This window comes from Setaria viridis, chromosome 1, assembly GCF_005286985.2.
Source record: "Setaria viridis chromosome 1, Setaria_viridis_v4.0, whole genome shotgun sequence".
In the NCBI taxonomy this organism is placed as follows: Eukaryota; Viridiplantae; Streptophyta; class Magnoliopsida; order Poales; family Poaceae; genus Setaria; species Setaria viridis.
The window spans coordinates 31,288,416-31,308,288 of NC_048263.2; the positions used below are offsets into that span (position 1 = coordinate 31,288,416).

Consider the following 19,873-nt stretch of genomic DNA (forward strand, 5'->3'; position numbering starts at 1 on the left):
GTTTTTTCTTATGTGCCACGCAGGGGCGGACCCAGGTAACAGCCGGGGGGGGGGGGGGGGGGGGGGGCAGGGGGGCAGTGGGTTGAGCTCTTCTCCCTCCTCTTCCCCCACCTCTTCTCTCCCCTCTTCTTCTTCTCCCCTCACCTTTCCCGCCACTGGTGGCCACACTTCCATGTGTGTTTGACATGTGTTTAGTTAAAACCTTGGTATATAACGAATCTTTTTTATTTTCGTTTTTCCTTTTTTTTTTTGCAAATCATGCATACGTAAGAACTGGCGATGCTGTGCGTTGTCGTCAACAGTTCGTCATCTCTCCGTCATCGGTCGTCACGAAGTCAAGTGTATCATGCCACTGCGTTCCTGATTTTCTGCGTTGCCAAGTGAAAAGCTGGTGAGTGCCAAAATCTACCTAGCTTTCCGACATTTAGGATCTCGGATGACCTTACTGTCAAAAAGAAAGAAGAGTTTGAAGCAACCAAATGGGAGGCAGGATCAATCTTTGCCTCCCCAGTCCAAAAGAATCAGGAGATGGACAATGCCTCCACTAGCAAATGGATAGTAGAAAAATTCGTGCGGGCAAGGCTCCATCGTTTCGTAGTGCACGGCTTCTTTTTTCCAGCGTAGTCATGATCTCTGAGCCAGGCAAGTCAAGTGCATGCTTACATGAGTTTAGGTATGCAGCATGATTATTACGAAAGTGGTAAGGCAACAAGCTTAAGCTACGGCGTGGACGAAAGAATCTACCACAAACTAAAACATTCAGGGGTCAGGGCTGTGGAAATGTATACAACGATGTTACTCCGGATTAGTTGTGAGGACGTTACAAATTTTTGAGATTGCTGGATCGCGTGATCAAAGATAGGCATGCTTTACCTTTGTTGAAACGGCAATGCTCAGGCACGGGCGTCCGACTCCGAACAAAAAATCGGACACCTCATCAGCTGCCTCACTGGCTCCCAAAAGACACGTGATTTCTGCTCCTCCACATCCATTTGTTTCCAGCGACTACATCCATAAAAAAAACACAGCTAGTAACCTTATCACCTCTTACGCCACCCGTTCATCTCCTTCCAATCTCCCTCTTTCAGCAACCTTATAAGCGTCGTCACTCCTCAGAGCGAGTTCTACGGAATCGGAGCGTGACCCTCCTCCATGAGCTCCATGCGCATCTCGGTCGGCGGTGAGCTCGCGCTTGCCATCAGGGAGCACGCCCACGCCATGTCTGGTGAAAGTTCCATGGCAAGGAAAGGCTAGATGGACCTCCTGTGCGGCCATATCCTTCTCTCCCTCTCCCTTCCCGACTCCCTCCTCTAGATCTCTCTGCCGGATACTGTTTTGTGAGAAGCTCCATTGGGAAGGGTGTCGGGCGCCGCTCGAGTGCCAGGGGCACAGAATGCCGCTCCCCACGACTAGGGGCAAGCCGCGCCGGCCGCCGCCATCCTCCTCCTCCTCCACCACCGTTTCCTAGTGTCAGATCCCGCTGTGCAGTGCTCCTCCTGCCAGAGTTTGCTGCATGTTGCAAGCGTATATTTCAAGTGTTTCAAATGTTTTAGAAGAATGTTGCAAGTGTTTCATGTGGATGTTGCAAAGTAGATCTAGATGTTGCAATGTTGCATATGTTTCATACACATGTTTCAAGTGTTTTATCTGGATGTTGTATTTTCAATGAGAGATTTGAATGTCCCATGTAACACGGAACAGATGTTGCGGCGGGTTTTTTTTTCCTCATCATCAATAGATTTTTTCAACATGTTTTTTTATGTTGCAAATGGTAATTTTCTATATTGCAAACGTTTATTTTTTATGTTGCAGACGTTATTTTTTGATGTTGCGATGGATCAACGGTGCGTCCAATGGGAAGTTTCCCCGTCGGGCGTTTGGGCGCTGGCAACGCACCTATTGAAATAGAAAGCAATTGTGTTCGGTGATGACATTTTTTAACGACTGGGCAGTAATCTGCCCGGCATGATAGAGGAAAAGGAGCTTCACTCGAAATCACGTATTTTGTTTTCCTAGGGAAATGAACTCATTCGCTTCTTTAGTACTGTAATCATAGAAATTCGATTATTTGTTTGTAGCGCACTCTATTACTATCATTATCTCTATTAAAAAAAAGTCCCTCCCGGTCAATTTAAGTAGGCCCATTTCTTAAAGAAATTGAAAGCAGGCCCATTTCAAATTGAAAAGGAAAAAGGTCGGCAAGATTTGTTCCTTTTTAAATCAGCCCACGAGCCCATTAAGTGAGAGTTTCTTCTGGCCCAAGACCAGGAGACCAACCACCACTTCTTTGCTCTAGGACCCCGCCTGTTCTGTCCGGTACTCTGGTATCTTCCATGGGCCATGGGGAGCGGCATCCTTAACGCCCGGCCCTCCTCCTGGCTCGCCGCCGTGGCTGCCGCCGCCGCCAAGCCGGCCAGCTTCCCCAGCGCACACGTCGTCCTCCTGACCTCTGGCCACCTCTCCTCCCGTGCCTCCGTCAACTCCCTCCTTCGCGCTGCCCCCTTCCCCTCAGCCTGCGCGCTTCTCCTCCGCCTCTTGCACCTCCACCGCCTCCTGCCCGACCATATCTCCCTCTCCTTCTCGCTACACTCCTGCACCCGCGTCCCAAGCCATCAGCTCACCAGCCTCGTCCACTCGCTCGCCGTCAGGCTTGGCCACTGCCGCGACGTCTACGTCGTTAATGCCGCCGTCTCCTCCTACTTCACCGCTTCCGACGTCGCCTCCGCCGATCGGCTGTTCGCGGAGATCTCCAGATCCAAGGATGTCACTGACGTTGTCACCTGGACCACCATGGTCACGGGGCATGCCAACGCCGGCAATCTGAGGCGGGCTAGGTGGTTCTTCGAGGCGATGCCCGAGAGGAACGTGGTTTCTTGGAACGCGATGCTGGGAGCGTACGCTCGCGCCGGGAGGCTGTCCGAGGCGCGGAAGCTGTTTGATGCAATGCCCGACAGGAACGCTGCCACTTGGAGCTCCATGATCAATGGGCTCGTGCACTCTGGGCACTGCGAGGAGGCGCTGAGGGTGTTCGGTGATATTGTCGGTAGCTGTGTGGTGCCGAACGAAGCTGCGCTGGTGAGCGCCGTCTCAGCGTGCACGCAGCTGCGGTCGGCGGAGCATGGCGCGTGGGTGCACGCCTATGCCGAGCGGAAGCTGCACGGGGCCATGAGCATCACCCTTGCCACCGCGATCGTTGACATGTATGGAAAATGTGGGAGTATCCATAATGCTGTCAGGGTGTTCGCTGCAATGCCCGTTAGAAACATATACTCCTGGAACTCAATGATCGCTGGTCTTGCAATGAATGGTGGCGAGAGGCAGGCCTTGTCGCTCTTATGGAAGATGCAAATGGCCGGTATTCGACCAAATGACATAACTTTTATTGGGTTGCTGAGTGCTTGCAGCCACTCAGGCCTCGTCAGTGAGGGCCGTAGGGTATTCGACAGTATGGTTGAGGACTTCAAAATACAACCAGTCCCGGAGCATTACGGTATTATGGTCGATTTGCTTGGCCGGTCTGGTCGTGTTAGGGAGGCAGTATATTTCGTCAAGAGTATGCCTGTGGAACCTCACCCTGGCTTATGGGGTGCGCTAGCCAGTGCCTGCAAGATGCATGGAGAGGTAGAGCTTGGTGAGGAAGTTGCCAAAATGCTTATTGAACTGGAGCCTCGGCATGGCAGCCGGTACATTCTCCTGTCAAACTTATATGGCTCTGCAAATAGATGGGATGACATGGCCACCGTGCGCGAGCTCCTCAAACGCCGAAAGGTCCCCAAGGGCACTGGCAACACTGTGGTTGGAAATGACATACAGCAAACGGAGTGATCAAATCTGCTCTTGATAAGGCTTTAGGACTGCTTCGTAGTGATAAGAGCATTGAGACTTTGCACTGGTTGGGCCAAAGACCAACATGAGTTCCATGAGCCTAGTGAAGATTGGCACTGAAACAGAATTCCTGAAGGAGAAATTTATTATTGATATGTCAACATATATGCCTTATTGCCCATGTTGAACTGCATTGAGTAATTGCACATACAGGGAGCACAACTGCAAATTCCTGGCAAGAAGTTCAGGTTGGTGCTTGAAAAATGACCTCAAGGGGCAGAAACTCAAGGATTGTTAAAAAAAACTACAATTTTGTAGCATAAACAGTTCACTGTTAGGAGATTCAGGTTCATGGAAGGATTCTGTTAGCACTGTAAACTTGTGTCCAGCTCAAGTTATCCTTTAGTCTGTTTAGTGTCTTTTTTTCCTTCCATTAGCAGTGAGCTCAGCTGTTGGCCTAACTGAAGCTAAGCGCGTTTGTTGGAGCTAGAGACGTGCGCGTTTTCACGTCGTGGCGGTAGTGTCCGCGTCGCGCGGCACGGCCTGGCGTGCGGGATGGCGCACGCAGTATGCAGGCCGTGGCGCGCATTCAGTTGTTAATCGTCGCTACAAATAAGAAGAGAAAGAAAACAGAAAAGCTGCTAGACAGTTCGCAGCACAAATCCTCTCACTTGTTCGTGTTGTTCGATTTTATCTCGAGTTCATCTGCAGGTGATTGTCCAACGCGGGGAGAAGTTCCGGCTGACAGATTCTTCCACTAGTTACTGAACCTCGTTTTGTAGCATATTTTGATTAAAGTGCAGTTCAACCATACCCACTCAAATGATGTTTTTGTCAGATGCATAATTTCACTTATATTATACCCTCAAGAAGAATTTGCACTTGTACTACAGTTGTCTGTTAACTATTAACTTTCTGGCTTACAAGGACAGCTTTTCAATTTTCTTTTTATTTATCAGCTTTTAGCTTGTATTGCATATGGTGTTTATATACATTATGTGTAGCGCTACTGGTGTCTGAGAGATGATTATCTGTTTGTGTTGTCGTATCAAAATCATAGTGTGAAGTATGAACTTCTAACAAATTAATATTTGAAACGGAGAGAATGCCAGCATCATTGGGACGTCCTGAGGTCTATACTAAGTTGCTGAAATTGATCTGTCATTGACAGCCATAAACTCATAATATGATTTGCACAATTAGATGTTTAAAGAGTTAGCGTCAGCGCATTCATGAAATCAGGACCACATTTCTCCTGTTGGAAGAACAGGGCTGGGCTCAAAAGCTATAGTGAATTTGCTAGCCTTCTTGGGTTTCTATCAGGTAAGGAAGCTTCTCACAGTAGAATGGTAAGTTGCAGAAATGATTGTATCTCTATTGTTCCATGTTTGCTTCATAATTGTAATCTATGTTGCAAGTTTGCAACCCATATCTGGTGTAAGATTGTTGTCAAAATTTTTGGCAAGACCTGCACTTTGCACTCACTCACTGTTGGACCGTTCCATTGGGCCCATCAAGCACGTTGGCCCGCCATGATCAACGAACGACGGGGGGGACGGACTGAATTCCAGCCAAAGTGGGCCGTTACCCGTTATTGTAATCCCCACCTAGGATTGATAGAGAGATTTGGGGTGTCGGGGGGCCGAAAGAACTTCGAACGGCTGCCACTGCCGCTGCACGCTGCCTGCTGCTGCTGCAGCTGCAGCTGCGCTGCTCTCACCCGAGCAGCAGCAAGCAGCTGCAAAGCAGCGCCCCGAACACGCTGCCGGTCAGCTTGGAAGTTGGAACTCTGCCAAAAGCACGACGTGGAAGTCTTGTGAAGGGATCAAGAACGACGGCACTTGCGTTGTGCGCGCGCAGCTTTCCAAGCGCGCGTCGCCGTCGCCGTAGACGACGCCAGTGGAAACGGAGCGCGGACTCGTGCACCCCCGCCCCCGCGGCAGCAGATGATGCGCATGAGGCTCGGAGCTCGCGGCGTGTTCGACCAGCAGGCAAACGATCGAGCGCGCAGCTAGCGTCCACGCACGCCCACACGGACAAACGAACAGTTCGCGCTCCGCCAGTAGGCACTGGCCAGTAGGACAGGACACGGAGGAAGCTAAGGGCGCCGGTACAGTCAGCGTCCGGGCCGGATCGGATTCGGATGGCTGCGCTACGACCGCGCGGCGGCAGCTCTGCTCGCCGAAGTTCTGGATCCGCCCGGGAGAGGGGAGACGTGGCGAGCTGGCAGCGGGGCATTGTGGACTGGCGCAGTGGCGCTGGTGTAATCTCGGGGAAACTTCCGAACCGCTTGGAGCGGCGAAGGCAAACGCGATGCCGCGGCCGATCTGAAGAAATTACCTGCTGGACGGGAGAAAAGTTCGCGTGGTCGCTCTTCGTGCCTTGCCGGAAGCAAAATTCTTACTTAGAGAGGCGGCAAGGGTACCAATCAAAAGCTATTAACGTACTCGGAAGATCTGCTTATTATGTGATAATACGGAGACGCGCGGCTCGACAAGCGGCTTAATCAAATCAGTTCCGTGGCGATGGCGTTCTAGACAACGCCCTGGCCGCCGCCTCCAACGGTAGAACGTCAGCTAGCTCAGAGCTAGCTGACGTCGGATTCCTACCGACGTGGAGGAGAGAAGTGAAAAAATACAAGCGCTAGCGTGGGATGAAGCGGCAATCTCGCACGGATTCCCACATGCATCCTCTGGGTCCACCACGTCAAGCGTCCTCAGCTGCACGCCGGAGGCAGCGAGTGCACAGCTGCGCGCCGGAAGGTGCGGTTCGCTCACGGCGGGCTAGCCCCCCGGCGGCCGGGCGGCGACGAGGCCGCGGCGCTGCGGGCAGCCGGCGTCGGAGCGGCCCGGGGTCGTGGTCGAATGCCGGAGGAGGGGACCGTGCTCGCGGCACCGCCAGAGGAGAGGAGCCCAAGCTCGCGGTGCCACCGGAGGAGAGGTGCCCCAGTCTCGCGCCGTCGGAGCAGAAAAGAGAGAGCGGCGCTGAGCGCTCCAGGCAAGAGGATGGCCCGGATGGGCACTCTCCACTCTGTTCGTGCGGCAGGAAACGAACGAGAGGACTCAAGATGAAAGGGATAGATGTAATAAAAAAAATCTTACATGCGGGTCCCACGAAAAAAATTGCGTGGGAACGGTCCCATAGTCATCGCTGCGCGGCCCCTCTCAGGATTTCTGTCACGTGTTCACTCCAGCGATCGTGCGTGTGGGACTCCGCCTTGGAACAATCGTGCACTCAGCAGCTCAGCTGCCAGCTGCGCTCAGGCTCTCAGCTCAGCTCCAGGCATTCTCGGCTCGCCTCCATCTTCTCATCCGTCGCAACTTCACTTCCAGAAATGCCTTATCCATTCGTCCGCCGCCACCGTCCTCTATCGTCCGTCGCCTCCCTCTCAAGACCACGCTTGAAACCCTTGCGCCCCCGCCTCGGCCACCGCCTCCCCCGACCTGAATCCACCCCGCCGGTTCGTCTTTCCTCTCGATTGCTGCCTCGTTCCTGCGTAGATCACTACCCCCAACTGGATTCCTCGGCTGGTTAGAGTTTTTCCCCGGTGAAAATCGGTCTTGCGTTTGATCTGCATCTGCACGCTTGTAGTTGAGGAGTGTTGCTGCTGCTGCCATGAACACCGATTGACCAGGGCGACATGTAAGTTTTGAATTCCTTGGGCCATAATTATCGGTGCGAGTTTCGTCCGTAGGGGCTTTTGTACCCCATAAATAGTGTCGGTGGTGCTCTAATCTTAAACTTGGTCTGTGTTGTATTAGTTTTGCGGTTGGATGACTGGTAGACTTATGCTAACCATGTGATGATTTATGCATCATATCAGGTGAAGGTTGTGGGTTTAGGGGTCTAGAAGGTAGTTGATTGAATGCATATGCTTGCCTGAATTTTGGGTTCCGAGTTAGAAGGTCAGTTTTCAACCTAATGGGTGTTTTCGGCAGTTGGAAGTCATGACTCTGTTGGGGCATTGCGTGCTCATGCTGATCACACACCTATAGAGCAAAATTGATGAGAAATCGAGGCTGTATGAGGATGAGGCACTGCCGAACATATTTTTTATGAACAATATGCTGTACATTGTGCAGAAGGTGAAGGATTCAGAGCTGAAGATATTGCTTGGTGATAACTGGATTCGCAAGCACCGTGGTCAGATAAGGCAATACTCTACAGGGTATCTTAAGATACTTAGATCCTGACCACTCAGTATTGTTGCAAATATTCAAACTTTTCCCTTAATGCCTCTGAACTAATTTTGTTTGTTGTTCTCTATTCAACTGCAGGAGAACCTTGATGTGATGAAAGCTGCCATCGAGGGTATAAACAGGAGGAAAGTTGTCATCGAGGTCCTCGACGAGATCGAGCTCACCACCTAGTTGGAAGTCATGTTCTTGGAGAAGTCCGGAGTGTAAATATTTGATGTTGTAGTTTGTACTTTATAGTAATCACAGATGTACAGAGATTTTTTGTTGACAACATCAATTGTCCATGTAGGATCTGTGCAATGACATGTAGATGGCTTGACATGATTAATGTATCACCTTTTCTTTTGATATGAAATATATATGGATGTTTCAAATTCTAGAATATGATAGCTATGTTAAAAAAATGATCTCTGACTTCTTGCACAATATAAACACGCATGATAGATTCAAAACAAAGTGCAATATGTTAATCTGGAAAAAAAATAGAAATTGCTAATTCGTTTATGACAAAAGAACAACAATGCAAATGATTGGTTCACGACAAAAATTAATAAATGGCAAATGATATAGATTATATAGTCCCATAAATGGCTGGTTCTTCTAAAACAATATAGATAAGTTCACATGTCCCAACCGACATAGCTTAGATGAAAAATAAGCATTAGTGAAAATAAATTTCTGTTGTAACACAACAAGGTTACATATTTTGTTTATTTGTCGGTCCATCAAAATTTAATTTCCTAGCAGGCAGCTGGAGTGTGGCAGCTTGATCAACCCCAAGTAAGAGACTTGTGTATCCTCCTCTAATATATGGAACACTCATGACAGAATAATTCCCGTGCATATTGAAGTGTGGCATTGTGGCATTAGCAAATCCGTCTTCGATCAATGGAGCAGGCACAGTCCAAGAAATTAGCTATCAGACCATCTTTCTTGTCTATTTGCATGGCATAAAAAATGTTGGATCCTCTATCTGCTTACACTTCAAGTATTCTAGTAGTATTTCTGCGTCATTGGATTCTAAGTACTTCTTGCGCTCACAGCCAATTTCATTGTTGCAATCTATCCGTGAGAATGGTACTTTGTCGGCTCCTCCATAAAACTCCTTCATAAACTCAAAAACCTGGGTTGGCTTCATCCCAGATTCCTTCATCGCCCAATTAGCTTCCTGTCTGCTTCTTGAACATTTCGTTGGGACTTCAGCTTCTCCCTTTTATTTGAACTAGCAAGGTAATGGTTGTGATCAAGTACAACCTTTTGCACCATCCAAATTCCCTCTTTACTAACACTAAAATGAACACGAGCATCGCAATCTGTCCTTGTAGTGTGCCTTGATGACTCAGTTTCTTGATGACCTTTGTTGCTGCAAACCAAATATTCTGATGTAGAGTCCCATCTCCTCGTTGTTTTGTATGGCTCTTTCTCATACTAAACCCAATCTTGCAAGCATAGGTATTGTACATCTCATAAGCTTTATCCTCTGATTCGAAAGCCATTCCAACTTCTGGAACAATCATAGGTTGCACAACTTGATTAGCCATTTTGTTGTGTAACACAGTCAAACATGAAAACTCATGATGATCAAAGAATGTGAAAAAAAATATGTACCTGCGTTGGCTGCATTCCGTTGTGTGCTATGGCAGGCACAGACGACACCATAGGCAACGAGTCGAGAACATTGTTCTTCTCCTAGCTTCCTACCGCCATTGCAGCTGCGATATCTGGGAAGGCTTCTCCTGCCGTGGAGTGCAGACTGCTATCCTCCTAGCCTCCTTCCATAACGGCTGCTACGGCTGCGATGCTCGTTAAAGATTTCTATGACGGCTGTCCTTCCTTACGGCGGCGGACGACGGAGGCGACAGAACGGATACAAGCGTGTTTCTCCGAGCTGCGGTGCTCATCTAGGGGTTCTGGGAACCGAGCCACGCGTTGGGCTGTTAGGCCTGAGCGCACGAATACCGTAGCTGAGCAGGCCATTCCCACGCGCACGATCGCCTGGAGCTTAGCTGAGAGCCTGAGCGCAGCTAGCAGCCGAGCTGCTAAGCGCACGATCGTTCCCAGACGGAGTCCAACGCGCACGATCACTGGAGTGATCACGCGGCAGAAATCCAGAGAGGGGCCGCACAGCGATGACTATGGGCCGTTCCCACGTAATTTTTTTCCGGTCCCACGGGCATCTCGAGAAACGTGCAAAGAGTTAAACCGATGGGCGTGCTATCTCTCGTACCTACGTGGAAGCGCCACGTCTGGCTTAAGAGCCAGCTGCTGGTTCAACCTTTGGACAAGGCCTTATTCAACTCAACGGAAGGGAACCGTACCCATCATTTGAGAATGCTGGATTTCAACCATCCATCACGTAAGCCCCTGTAGACTCGACACAGACGTGCGAGGCGTCATCTCAGGACCTCCAGTTTAGTATATTTGCTTACCAGAGTTGCTAGATAATTAAGACCGGAATGTAACGTCTGCGATGATATACACATATACAACCGGCCCTAGTCAAACCCTGCGCGTAAGCTGATGCTCCGGCTACATCACTTTGTCAAAGGATTCTACAACTTTCTTCATTGTTTTTCTCATGCTTCGATCGATATTCCAGAACGTACAATCCTGTCAAGCTGAAAGCTCGTACTCCTAGCCCGCTATGCGATGAAAAAACAGCTATGCGTGCCTTTGTCAAAGGCTGAAAGCTGCAAGCATTCATCGATCTCGGGATCACGGCAGCGATGACCAGAGAAAACACGCGACGAATACTGTACGCTGCGGTCAAGCTGGCCCGTCTTGAAAAGGGTTAGCAGCCGTGCCCGTGCGCGTGATCTGAATTCCGGAATCCAGTCCTGTTCAGGATCGGAGGAGAAACGGCATAATCATTGGCATCTTCCACGGATCGGCTTCTTCTTTTCGGCACCCAGCACGTCGTCTGATTCCATTTTTTTTCTCCATGCGTGCGTGGGTTCCCAAGTCAATCGGTACGGTTTGAACAACGAAAGGCCATCGGCCAATGGCGTGCACCCGAACCGCACCCTGCGTCGCTCTCACGCGACAGGGACCAGCTGGCAGCAGGCCCGTCAAGGTAATAAGCCGTCAGGCACGGGGCATGACATGTAGTCCAACTTATAAGATTATAAATCGCTTATCTAGCTTTACCTGGTCCACGTTTCTTTCAAACTTGTACAGCTAGAATGGAGAAGCTGGGCGTTGGAATTCTCTAGTGACTTGCATCGATACGCACATCAGTAGTGCATGTTATGTTTGTTGACGGTGTTTTTTCCTTGCGGAATTATGGGTGGTCCGTGCTTTGTCGGGTTGAGCGAGATTGATCGCTGAATCGCAGCGAGCTGACGATTCAGCCACTATGCTGCAAGAACGTAGTCCTACCATCAGATTTCTTCTTGCTACGGTAGCATCAACTTGAAATGTGTGGCCAGTTCATTCGCAAGGCGCTGGAGGAATCATGGATGATCTCAGAGGTGTAAAGGTATCAACTATCAAGGCAGGGTTCCTGTCTGCAAATCTTTCCTAGTTGATAATTGTTCGGAGATCACAAAACTAGAATTAAATATCAGAGTCATTAAGATATAAAATATAGAGACAGCATCTGCTTCTGCCAGCTACTAGTGCCAAACAATAGCAGAACTAATTTAAGCTCCATCTATAAATACAACTGTAATTGCAAGCTTGCTCAGCTCCTTTTGTCTGCTTGTATATTTTCGATAGAACCAAAGCTACTTGTATCATTTGTTCTTTTTTTTTTTGAGAAGAAGCTACTTGTATCATTTAGTATTAGACGTTGCCGAGGAATCCTGCAGCAGAAACCACCATGCCTTGCCGAGGAACAGCACCTACAAAAGCTAAACAACTCCTCTTAACTCTCACTATCCCTACTGCAAGGACCCCTAAAATAGAAATGAAAAGGGAATCAAACACTAGGCCAAATCATGGGACGGGGCTTGGCGTAAACAAATCGAGGCGCCGTATATGTGACACAGTTATAGGTCAAGTTGAGATAGTATGAAATAGTAGGAGCACTAGGCATTATTAGGCCTTGACAGAGTGCTCCTCCACTCCCACTCGCTTAATAATCAAACCATATCCCGCCGTACGGGCCACAAACCTAACCCCCAAAACCAAAACCAAAACCGGACACTGTCACACGGCGCGATAGCCGGATCGGCGGCCACGCACGTACGGCACGGCCTATACAGCTATAGCCACGTCCACAGATCAAACGTCCGGGCTCGCCGTCCCCTTCCGTCCCGTCACCGTCGTGAAAAGCACGGGGACGGGGCCGCTGCCAGCCACAGGGGCGAGGTGGTCATTTCCGTGGCCGCGGGCCGGGCGCGCCGCGCTGCGCCCCCGCGATTAGCCGTGCGCTGCCGGGGACAGCCACGCGCTGCTCCCCGATTGGTGGACGCGCGCGGCCGTACTTTGGCCGTCCGGAAAGGCCCCTGGGGGCCGAAGCGCTCTCCGAAGAGGCGTTAAAGGGACGTTAAGTTTGGCGGGGCTCAGGGCGGGGCTCAGGGCGCGGCTGCTTATCACGGGCCGACGGAATTGAAAGGCCGTCTGCGTCGAGGTGGCGTCCGTGATGCGCGCCCCCCATCATGCACCGCGACTGATTGAGAAGGGCTACAGATCAGACTACGATCAAGTGGCTGATAAACAGGCTTGCTTTTTGTTAGCAGAGAACAATGTCTTTAGCTACCTAATCGGGTTATTTCCAGCTCTAAAGCTAACGGCTCATGGGCTCCTCCAGTCCATAGGATATCCTTATCCTCAGAAGGCCGCGATACTTGTTTAGAGCCAGAGGTCTTGATATTTTGTTGCTTCATTTTTTAAATAAAAAAAGAGCTATAGAAAATAATATTTCAATGAAAATGCTATACGGTTACAGTTTCGTTGCATTATTATCGAGCTGGTAATTTGGTAAGTACACCTATTAAGTTTCATGGGATGAAACTCCTATCTCATCTGATGAAACTCCCTCTCATAATGATCCTGCCAAATCAGCAATTTAGCTGATATGGTTATGCTCATAAAACTTTTATGAAACCCCTATTAAAACTAATTTAAGTTATGGCATCGCTTTGAATCGTTGAGAATACATGGAGATGAGCTGCTTTTTGCTGGGATGTGAATGTATTTCCACGCACCGCAACGATGTTTGGTCTTTATTCACGGAATCGTCTTTTTGTGAATCAGACGGCACCGGGTTATTTGGAAACCCCCGATTACTTTGCGTTATCCGAACTTATGGGGGATGCATAATTGGTGCTAGTGGTTGCCCACAAATCAGAGAAAACACTGGCTGTCCATCGAATTCCTCCGTTGGAGCATCAGCACTCGATAGCCTCCCATTGATGAAAGCAGCCCCACAAACAAATGGTGATATTGCTACTAGTGACAAGGGACGTTGGGCCACTTGTTTAATTATTTTTCGTGCCGCATAATCTATTTTTTCCCGTCCATAAACCTCACTTCCAGCCAAAAAGAGGGTCCAGAGGGTCCTAAACTCCTAATTGCAATATTATGTTTTTGTTTTTTTTTCTGGCTATGAAAGAAACAGAGTAAAAAATCTATTCGCGGAACATGGAATCCAGCCTAACTAAAACCACCTCGGTCCAACCAAAGTTAACAATCCACCCCCCCGCCCCCCTTCCCCCAAAAAGAGCACGCATTCCAAAGCAAACGCTCTTGAGAATAATTCCCATCGTACCCCCAATTCGGAATATGCGAGCATCGGGTAGTCAGGTCATCGTGTAAGTACAGTACAAACCTTTTTTTTTTCTTTTGGAGACCAGGTCATCCTCTGCAAACTTGGAGGTACTCGTTTATAGAAATCTAACGATAGTCTTTTGCGTGATAAATCTCTTAATCTGCTTATATCAAAGAGGGAAATTGTTTACACTGAAAACTCATTGTTTTGCGATGTCTTCCCAAAATTGAAATTGATTAATTGCAGCTGCTAATCTCATCATTTCCTAGCATTTTAGATATCCCTTTCGAGGTGTGTAATTTCTTCTCTAAATTATTTCTGGGTATGAAACTTGACCCATCTGTATAAGATATATAAAAATAACTAAATTTTCGTAAAGCCATTCGTGCTGAAAACTTTTTGCTAAGGTGCCCACATGAGGGCATAATCGGAAGAGAGAAAACCCCTGTTCCCTCCGGGCCCCGGTCGGGCAGGATCCGAATATTCCGCGCGGCCGTAGCTCCCGCTCTGTCTTTAAATAGGCCACCGTCGTCCTCCCATCGAGGTAACCCGAAAAATCAGAGAAATTACTGGAGTATCAAGCATGAGTGCAGAGCTGAAGAGGGACTACGAGATCGGCGAGGAGCTCGGTCGCGGCCGCTTCGGTGTGGTCCACCGCTGCACGTCCCGCGCCACCGGCGAGGCCTTCGCCGTCAAGTCCGTGGACCGTTCGCAGCTGGCCGACGACCTCGACCGCGAGCTCGCGCAGGTGGAGCCCAAGCTGGCCCAGCTCGCCGGCGCGGGCAACCCCGGCGTGGTGCAGGTGCACGCGGTGTACGAGGACGAGGCGTGGACGCACACGGTGATGGACCTGTGCACGGGCCCGGACCTGCTCGGCTGGATGGGCCTCCGCCGCGGCGCGCCCGTGCCGGAGCCCGTGGCGGCCGCCATCGTCGCGCAGCTCGCCCAGGCGCTGGCGCTCTGCCACCGCCGCGGGGTGGCGCACCGCGACGTCAAGCCCGACAACATCCTCATCGACGCCGCCGAGGAGGACGACGAGGAGGACGGCGCCGAGGGCGAGGGCGAGGGCGAGGCGGCGCCGCGCGCACGCCTGGCGGACTTCGGGTCCGCGGCGTGGGTGGGCGTGGGGGGCCTTGGCCGCGCGGAGGGGCTGGTGGGGACGCCCCACTACGTGGCGCCCGAGGTGGTGTCCGGCGGCGAGTACGGCGCCAAGGCCGACGTGTGGAGCGCCGGGGTGGTGATGTACACGCTGCTCTCCGGCGGCGCGCTCCCCTTCGGCGGCGAGAGCGGCGCGGAGGTGCTGGCGGCCGTGATGCGGGGCAGCGTGCGGTTCCCGCCCAGGCTGTTCGGCGGCGTGTCCCCGGCCGCCAAGGACCTGATGAGGCGCATGATCTGCCGTGACGAGTGGAGGAGGTTCACCGCTGAGCAAGTCCTCGGTGAGTAATCCCCTCAAATCCCCTCTCTCTGCTGCTCGGTTTCCCCATCAATCTCCGCTTGTTTTTTGCGTCGACCCCGAGTTCGATCCAGGAATCTAACAAATCTTCCGTTGTTAATAATGCAGCTCACCCGTGGATCGTGAGCGGCGGCGGAGCCCGCGCTGTGGGGCAGCCAACCTGAAGCGACACACACCAGCAGACCATGGCGAACGGGGCGTGTATCGCCGTAGAGATACGGCCACGAACACCGACGTTGTGTATACGGTTTTGTAAGTACGGAGCAGGGACCAAGGAGAGTGACGAAAGAGTTTGTAGCGGTAGAATTGTACGCTGCTGCCGGCTGCAGCGTAGCATCGAGCGGTGCCGTCGCAGCAGAGCAGGTCGATCGGCGACGAAGCTTTTAGCCGGTTTCAGGGATGCTCTTTACCTAACAGAGCGCCCTTTCGGCTTTCTTTTTTTTTTTTTTGAGGTGCCGGTAGCTGGTTGTATATACACCGAGTCACTGACCGTCTTGTACAAATGGAGCTCAATGATAAATAAATCCGGCCTTCGTGCATCCTTTATGTTACAATCCTGTTGACTTGTTATATTCTTTCTTTCACGCGGTTCTGAAAGTACGAGAAGTGAAAAACACTGGTATTTCAGTGAACACATCCGCTGCACCTCCCAGCTGGGAGCAATATTCTGTTCGAGACTCGAGAAAGAAGAACGAGAAAGATTCTAGAACCCGGAGAGCGCACCACTGCACCAGTGTGAGCTGTGCTCTTACGTACCCACCACCGTGCGAGCTCGTGTGGAGCCATCTGATTCGTTGTAGCAGTTTCAGGCTGAGACTGGTCCGCCAGCTCTAATCAGACCGTAGCATCTGAATCGTACCGCTCCTATGCTTCACGCTCCTACACTCCTGAGTAGTTAGTTGTGGCTCTAAAACGAGATGGGTGTGGGTGGCTCGGGTGTGCTTCCGACGCTTTCGAATTATCCACGGAGCTTTTTCGTACGCCCAAGTGTCCAATTTCAGAATTTCTTCTTTCTCCCGATGACTAACCGAGGAAAAGATCTCATCGGCGCACCGTCATCATACAGCTCCCACGCTCCAGGTCCGCAAGCTCTAACGAGGGGCGTCGCATCTGAATGATACCGCTCCCACACTCCAGGCCGTTGCATCTGAATGATACCGCTCCTAGACTCCTTGTTAGTTGTGGCTGTAAAATACGGAGCTTTTTCGTACGTCCAAGTGTACAATTTCTTCTTTCCCCTGATGAGATGAAAAGATTTTTCTTCTAGACTCCTAGTTAGTTGTGGCTCTAAAATATGGAGCTTTTTCGTACGCCCAAGTGTATAAGTTCTTCTTTCCCCGGATGAGTGATCGTAGAAAAGATCCCATCAGCGCGCAATTTCCTCACCTTTTTCTCTGCTCCTCCCGGCTCCACGACTCACCCTTTTCTCCTTTTGCTTGAAGCAAAAGTACGTTTCTGTAGCTATTGAACTAATGCGGTTATTTCGTAATTCAAATGCAGGAGTTCTAAAAGTTATAACCTTAGCGTTTCTTAATATTCCTAGTCAGACTCTACCTCTTCTTTTCTTAATTTGTCAGCTTAATATATTGCAGGAACTAATTTTTATTTGCAAATAAGTAATTTGACTAATTTAGAAGTAAAATTTTTCACTTCAAGCTCAGTTCTGTTACGTGCTCTGTTTGAACTAATTTAGAAGAATTCCACTTAGCAATGTGCTCAGTTCTGTTTCTCTTACCAGATGATAGGTGGTGGAATAAGATAAGATGTTTGTATCTCCAGAGTTGAGCTGAATTTCACCTGTTGCAGAACTCGTCGAGCGGATGATGCAAGTGATGAAGACCTAAGGGTGTTGAACATGCTTCCTATCTTCAGTTTGGAGGATCCCATTTTTCTCTATGTTTTGCAATTTGTTTTATCAAATTTCAGCTTGTGCTGAGTTCTCTATGATATGGTTACTCTGAAGTGATGAACGGTCGGGGTCCGAAGTGATGAAGACTCAATTTGTTTTATCAAGTTCTCTATGATATGCTTATTCTGGAGGTTTGCAATACACCTGATCGATTTGGTTAAAATCTTGTTATGCAATGGAGTTTCTATATGCCAGATTTCGTTTAGTTGAACCTATCATGTAATGGTGGTATGGTTAGCAAAAGTCATTGTACCTGAGTTCTCTTTTTATCTTCACATTACTTTTTTGGATGTTCCTATCATGTTCTTACAAGCGTGTATGTCATGTGTGAGGTCTCATATTTATTCAAAGGTGAAGACGGATACCTGACCTTCAAAACAAACGCCTGTAATGTTATTTAATAATTAATACCATTACCATGTGCAATTAAAGAAAGTCAGTATATTTTCATTTTCATTAGCGGTATCAGGTTGCCAACCAAACAGCACCCTAGTTAGTTGTGGCTCTAAAACGAGATGGGTCTGGGTGGCTCGGGTGTGCTTCTGACGCTCTCAATTATCCACGGATCTTTTTCATACTCCCTTCCAATTCCAAGTGTACAATTTCTTCTTCCCTCGATGAGTGACCTATGAAAAGATCCCAATGAGTGTACGCTCCAGTCTGTCACATCTGAAACATACCGCTCCCACGCTTGACTCCTAGTTAGTTGTGGTTCTAAACCACGGAGCTTTTTCGTATGTCCAAGTGCACAATTTCTTCTTCCTCCCCTGATGAGATTAAAAGATTTTTTGCTTAGACTTCTACTCCCTCCGTCCATGAAAAAATATAACTCTAGCATCCTTCACACAATTCACACAAACCAATAAATAGGTGAAAAAGCACATATACCCCTACTAACTTATGAATGTTACTAGAAGACACGTTGCCAATAGTAGATCACTACAAGAAGTTAGTAGAAAATGCTGGATGGTGCATGCTAGAGTTGCATTCTTTGTTGGACAACTTTTAAATTCTAGAACTAGTTTCCCTGGAGTGTTTGGATTCTTGTGTTAAAATTTAGCCGAGTCACATCAGATGTTTGGATGGTAATTAGGAGTATTAAATATAAGGTAATAATAAAAATAATTGCATAATGAGGGCTAATCATGGATTAATTAGGTTTAATAGATTCGTCTCGCGAATTAGCCCTCATTATTTTTATCATTAGCCTATATATAATACTCCTAATTAGCCTCCAACATCTTAAATCGGGTTAAACTTTAGCTAAGAATTTCTAAAACACGGAGCTTTTTGGTATGCTCATGTGTACGATTTCTTCATTCCCCACCGATGAAAAGATCCCATTGGCCCTTTTTCTCTTTTCCTGGGCACCTTTTTCTCTGCTCGTCCCGGCTCCACGACGCACCCTTTTCTCCCTTTGCTTGAAGCAGAAGTACGTTGTGGTCGGAAGCGCGTCGTCCGTTTGCAGATGCAGCAGCGTCGACCTGTCACGCTTTGCGCGCGCGCTGCACCTCGTCCAGTCGAGGCATATTCGTCGGCTTATTCCCCCGTCCTCTCGCCTCGCTCTCGGCGGGCAGCTGTCCCGTCGCGTCGCGTCGCGCGGGGCACCTGTCCCGTCCCCCCCCCCCCCCCCCCCCCCCCCCCCCCCCGGAGCTCGTTTTGGCTTGGTTCGCAAGGAAAATTCGACGGGTGCCGCCGAACCCGAACCCCGCGGGGCGAGACCCCCGTCGGGGCACGCGAAAACGGCAGATCATCGAAGGGAGACGTTGGCCGTTTGACTGGTGGTGCGCCTATAAGCAGTTGGCCCGTCCTGATAGGCCCCTCGCCTTATTTTCTCTGGACCGCACGGTCGGCCTCCGGGCAGGGGCAGGCTCGCGTGCTTGGCGGACGGAACATGGAGAGCACTCAACTGCCGTCCACCTCCACGCCCATCCATTATCGTCAATAATGGAACGGAAGATAGTGAGGTAGGGGAGTGTCAGGTCAAACCGGGAACAGTGAATAATCAGGGACGACCGAGCCGTGCCGGCACCAACAGCTCGCAGCCTGGCCCAGCGACGACCCTGACCACCTAAATATTTTGAACCTTGCTACCAGCCTAACCTTGCGTATCTTAGCTTTAACAAACCTTGCTAGTATTATTTCGAACTGTGTGTAGGAATCTTTGAATCTCAGAATGATGCAACCGTCCGATGATTCTTCAAGGATTACTATTGCCCCACACCCCTACGGGACAGGACCCGCTTTGCATTGGTGGCATCACACCTGGGTCAGTGCCCACAGGGAGGGAAAAGATATCTGTAACCTGTTTGTTGCTTTGATTAGTGCTCCCAAGTTTGATTTGTTCAGCCGAGCCCACGTGCTTACCGTCAGATCGCATGTTACCACCATGGTGCGCTTGGATGCTGCAACAGTGCAATATCACTGCAGATCGAGCTGTGCTTTTAATTTCCAGTCTCCCGTATGCCTCTGTTTGCAAGTACGATCGAAACGCCAGACAGTTTCTACAAACGGATCCAATAAGTGGTTGTTAGGTCAGCGATCCCTTTCGCGGAACCAATAATTTAACAGATAATGTTGCATTCGCTACGCACATCGTTAAGGGGCCTCGGAGCTGTTCGGAGACGCTGTGCCACTATCAATCGAGAGCAGCATCTATCGATGTCACGCCGTGTCATTATGTGTGGGGTAATCATCGATCATCACCGGCCACATCCTCCCCGTCGATCGTAGCAGAATACCTCGGCAGCTCTGGATTAGCCAGTGAACCTTCG

General features: G+C 49.7%; 2 protein-coding genes across 2 annotated transcripts; both read left to right on the forward strand.

The window, feature by feature from the left end:
* Nucleotides 1–2,310: 2,310 nt before the first annotated feature.
* Nucleotides 2,311–4,487, forward strand: LOC117837303 (pentatricopeptide repeat-containing protein At5g66520). The gene has a single exon (XM_034716933.2). The coding sequence runs from the start codon at nt 2,341–2,343 to the stop codon at nt 3,823–3,825; it is 1,485 nt and encodes a 494-aa protein (XP_034572824.1). The 5' UTR covers nt 2,311–2,340; the 3' UTR covers nt 3,826–4,487.
* A 9,780-nt stretch (nt 4,488–14,267) lies between these two features.
* LOC117836260 (phosphoenolpyruvate carboxylase kinase 2) lies at nt 14,268–15,744 on the forward strand. Its single transcript, XM_034715685.2, has 2 exons — nt 14,268–15,173; nt 15,299–15,744. Exons 1-2 carry the CDS (start codon nt 14,321–14,323, stop codon nt 15,352–15,354), a joined length of 909 nt encoding a protein of 302 aa, XP_034571576.1. The 5' UTR covers nt 14,268–14,320; the 3' UTR covers nt 15,355–15,744.
* The last annotated feature ends 4,129 nt before the right edge of the window (nt 15,745–19,873 follow it).

Coding starts and splice junctions, on each gene's coding strand:
- LOC117837303 (XM_034716933.2), top strand. CDS start 2,341: ATGGGGAGCGGCATCCTTAACGCCCGGCCCTCCTCCTGGCTCGCCGCC.
- LOC117836260 (XM_034715685.2), top strand. CDS start 14,321: ATGAGTGCAGAGCTGAAGAGGGACTACGAGATCGGCGAGGAGCTCGGT. Junction 15,174..15,298: donor CACCGCTGAGCAAGTCCTCG/GTGAGTAATCCC, acceptor TTAATAATGCAG/CTCACCCGTGGATCGTGAGC.